The 4,950-nt window shown below is 33.1% G+C and overlaps 1 protein-coding gene across 1 annotated transcript; it reads right to left on the bottom strand.

The window, feature by feature from the left end:
- Positions 1–2,195: 2,195 nt before the first annotated feature.
- On the bottom strand, positions 2,196–3,098 carry LOC136222747 (protein IQ-DOMAIN 3-like). Its single transcript, XM_066010481.1, has 3 exons — positions 2,880–3,098; positions 2,667–2,804; positions 2,196–2,558 (listed from the first exon to the last, which is right to left on the bottom strand). Exons 1-3 carry the CDS (start codon positions 3,096–3,098, stop codon positions 2,196–2,198), a joined length of 720 nt encoding a protein of 239 aa, XP_065866553.1.
- Between the last annotated feature and the right edge of the window lie 1,852 nt (positions 3,099–4,950).

Here is a 4,950-nt window from a genome sequence, read left to right as displayed (position 1 = left end):
TTTCTATTAATAACTCATTATTATGCACATTTCTTTTTTTATTAATAATTCATTATTATGCACATTTTTTTTGTATTAATAATTCATTTTTATGCACATTTAATCGATATTAATAAGTGAATGCGTCAAATATTAAACAATAGAAGCTACTAACACAGTGGTAAGGAACATCTAGGATAAACCAATATGTACGGTTTGACTCCTTGCTCCATCACTTTGGTGTTTTTTTTCTATTAAATTAATTATTAGGCATATTTATTACATATTAAGCAGCACACGTGACATATTGCACAAGAGAAACTATTATCTCAATGGTAAGTAGTCTGTCTTGTAAAAGGAAGTGTGCAAGTTTGACTCCCACCAACAACAATCTGCATTTTTTTCCAATGAGAAAAACTATTAAATTGGTTCACTATTTCTCATTTGCTTTCTTAATGTAGTTAAAATCACTCGCTAAGATCCACGGCCCACTGATAGTGAGCTTTAACTCACCAATATCGTCCATAAACATATGCTTAAAGCAAGCATATGGATGAACATACACCACAATGAAATAAAAAATAATGTCATCCATATACCACATACAATGGTAACTTTCGAGGGGAGAGACGTATCATTCCTGACCCTTGTAGAAACTAACACTTTGTTGCTTTCCAAAAATATCCAAATCCCACCCCGGAACCCATCCGTCTCAATAACTTCAACATCAACATGAGTGAAATTCAAATGCATATGCACAGCTTAGTGGCACAAATATCTAGAAGCCTCATTTATAGTAACACAAGAATCCCAAAGTCTTGAGTCTTAATCAAGTGTGAAAGTGACCCTTGGATGTTTTTTTCCGCCGGTCCCAAAACAATTCCAAGTGATGCACTTCATTAAAATCGAGCAAGAAATGGAACAACAATCAACCCCAAGCAACACAACAAACATAAAATTAGAGCAAAGGAGCCTCACAGACTCCCTCATTCTCAATCCTTAAATCTCAGCCTTGAGAAAAGCTCGATGAGCTGGCAGCAGCAAGCACACCATCTGATAGATGTCGGAAAGAATCTGCATTATGCACTATTACTGTTATCTCATTACCTTTCAGTCTCGTCCTCTTCCCTTGAATATCATATCCACAAAACTTATGGATAGTTGAAAAAGGACCTCTGTCAACTAAAATATGGAAATCTAGGTCATCATCTGTTAGCCCTACTAATCCTGTAAACGCATTCTAGTTGCGGGTATCCCTCCCACTCCTTGATGGAAAAGGCAATAGTAGTGTTCCCCACACTGGTGTAATCTCTCCCTCTACGAGCTCCAAACTTAAAACCATGTACAACCTATTGTCTACTAACCATAAAGTTATTACGGCTATTTCAAACACGAAAAATTAATGAAGTAATGACATGATAGACATGTTGAAAATGACTGGTTTTTATGCATTACATGACAATCATATACTAGTAAAAAATATATATTTTTCTTTACTTAATTCAATTGTTTGAACGGTCACATGACAATTAAAAAATATATTTTATTCTATCATGTGACATAACTGTCATGTGGCTATCATGCTATAAATAAAAGTAAATTTTTTTTAAAGTGATTATTATGTTACTATTACAATAATTCTTCTATCTGAATTGATTGGAATGACTTTATTTAAATAATAAGAACTTTAATTACTTTATTGAAACAAAATGAACTTTAGTGACTTTTCTAAAATTGATCTCAAATTTACTTTTTATATATTAGTTTAACTTTCTAAGTTCAATATTAAAGAGATCTACAATTTAAATAGTAATGGTATAGCCTAACCAATTTAAATAAAAGAGACCTATTTAAATAGGAATAAAATCCAAATTTACCTTTATTTTTTTTTAAATACATAGTAATAAAATTTTACCTTTAACATTCCAAACAAGATTAATTTAACTCATATCTAATAGAGAATTAAAAGGAATAGTTGTGGTCATTAATAAAACTTAAATTCAAATGGACAAGAAAGAGGAAAGTTTAGAAAGAAAAAAAAGAAAGTTGGAAAAGGGTCATATGTGTATGTATATTGAATTTGGAAAGTCGTTTAATTTGGAAAAACTCAGTAATCAATTTTGAATTTGATTGATTGAACACAATAATTACATGAAAATTCACTTCCAAATATTTATAACTATAACTTTAGTAGTTCAATTAACTAGTGGCTTCAATTAATTTCTAATCTCATCATATCTTCCTAATGGTATTCGGGGGCATAAAGCTCCCTGAACCATACTCTCATGATAAACCTTGGAATCTCTAAAAGAAGATATTATCTTAGCCTTAGCCTTGAATGACTCAGTGAGATTCATGTAACTCAGGTTTCCCATGGTTTGGCTGCCACCCCTTTTTGATGAGTAGAAACTTGCAACTTTATCTTCACTTTTCCTACAAAACGGTGTAGTTTCTGATGAGTCCGTCTGAATTTCTTCCATCAGTATGTTTTCCCATGGCTTGGGAGTAGACAACCACGACGACGATGACGATGACGACGACTTGTTTATCCTAGCTGGACTGCCACGAGATCTTGACCGCTGAATGCAAAAACATATTATGCCTTTCAGTTATGTTTGAATGTTATATTCATTATTATGCCATTTTAATATTTCATTAAGTAGATACTAAAGTTTTGAGATAATCACCTGTTGAGAACATGTGTATGCAATAGCTCTCACCCTCTTGATTACCCCTTGTTTCCTCACTTGTTTTCGGACCTTCCTACCACGAAATACGGCTTGGATCCTCACCACTGCTTTCAACGTCCTCAAACTTCGCCTTGCCTGTCAATATGAAATGATCAAGATTATTATACAAATCGCTAGAAAAGGGAAATAGAAAATTAATCAATTAAATACCATTAATCCTCGAAAAGCAGTTTGAATACAGATCGCTCGTTTGACATTAGCCGCCTCAATAACATTATGATGGACCATGATTGAAGAATTAGATAACTCAAATGATGGAAAATCAACCACCATTTTCAAGCCATTCGAAGAAGAAAATCCATATCCCTTGGATGAAGGAACCTTTTGAAGTCTCATTAGAGAGTTCAACCATTTGCCTAAATAACCCATATTGCTAAAAGAAAGGATTGTGTCCGTGTCTTGTTAGCTCTAAGTATATATATAAGAGGTAAAAAAGTTAAACAAGGAAAGACAATAAATTCACTATTGACTATTATTGACTATTGAAAGTTGATTGTTAACTATGACTAACATGTGTGATTTTCTACCAAATTCATTTGTTTAGCCCATAAAAAATGCAATTTACTATTTTATTGTTTTTTATGTAAGTTTCCTTTTAAAACCTTTATATTCCATCAAAAAAACAGTTCAAGTTTCATTTTTTTCTATTTAAAAAGTACTTTTAAAATATATTAAACAACTTTTGATATTTAATAATATTATTTCATATTTTCCAAAATTCTCTGAATTTTGAATGTTGATTAACATGTATTCGTGCACGAATTGACGTTTGTTAATGTTTTTAATATTTTTATTGCGTCAGTTGGTATTAGAGCTACACCTTCCAAATAAATTTGTCGAGGGGGATTCGACGCTTTATTTAATTGCCACATTTGACTTTTCAAGTAAATTTATTGATAAACATTATCATGTTGATTTTCTTTTGAAGAAATAAAATCAATCATTAGTTCCTCAATAGTCATTTCTTCATTGTCTATATGTTGCAAGGCAGTCCTCATAATTTAGAGCCTTGTGCGGAATAATAAATAAAGGCCCCTTTAATAAAAAAAAATTACGTAAAAAAATTTAAAATACATTTCAATACATGATAAATAAAAAAATATTTCATTAATAATTATATGATACGTATTGTTACGTTCACTAAATACAATTGTTTATCCAAAATCTAAAAGATGTTTTCCAATTTCTTTAAATTATGAATTGAACCTCTATTTGGCTCGTGTGGTATCCAAAATGTGATAACATTTGTCCATAAGTGACATTTAACTCATTTTGAATAAAAAAAACTAATTCATATGTTAAATTTTTGCCAATAATTTTGTATTTTATTTTCTATACCGACTTAATACATGAAAAAAACTAATTATTTATTCTACATATTAAATTTATATGATAAAATAATTAAATCAATTGCCACATGTATATATCACGTGTCAAAAATCGTGTTATGTGGCCAAAAAAAAAATTTAACAAATCGATTAATTATCCAACCAAAATTTGTGTTATATGGAGGCTGATTGGTGGAAGTTTGGCTACAAGAAATTGGCTGGCATGGAGGAGGGTCGAAGTGCCTATAATCTGTCCATTATGTCATAACGATGTCGAACACGACTATCATTTGTTTATCGGTTGCGTGTTCGCACAAGAATGCTAGAGTTTGGTCGGAATTGACACCGAGATGTTTTACCACGATAACTTAAGTGATTCTGTTTTGCAGGTACTCAACTTAGCGAATTCAGAACAGTCTTGTACCATGGCTTTAATGATGTGGGCAATTTGGGGGCAGCCGTAATCTAATTGTCTGGGAGGAGCGAGTGTAATTACCAGCGGCAGCCATTCAATCAGCAAGGCATTTCTTGGCGAACTGGTGACAGGCGCAAACCAGCATCGCGGTACGCCGTGCTGTCCGATCTCAGATTGTCGTTCGTTGGGTCAGACCGACGGAAGGCTGGGTGAAATGCAACACTGACGCAGCGTTATTTACGGAAAGCCTAACCGGAGGAACTGGAGCAGTACTCAGGAGCTCCGACGGTACATTCATGGGCTGTCAAAGTAAGTTCTTTCCATTTATGCCTGAACCACGAATTATGGAAGCACTGGCCCTTCGTGAGGCTTTGCAATGGATTATTTCATTAAACTGTACCAACGTGATTTACGAATGTGACGCTCTGGAAGTCGCAAACAGCATCAATTCGATGTCGGATGATTTATCAGAATTCGT

This window comes from Euphorbia lathyris, chromosome 3, assembly GCF_963576675.1.
Source record: "Euphorbia lathyris chromosome 3, ddEupLath1.1, whole genome shotgun sequence".
Taxonomy (NCBI): domain Eukaryota; kingdom Viridiplantae; phylum Streptophyta; class Magnoliopsida; order Malpighiales; family Euphorbiaceae; genus Euphorbia; species Euphorbia lathyris.
Note: the sequence above shows the minus strand (reverse complement) of the source record. Positions and strands in the feature narration are given on the sequence as shown.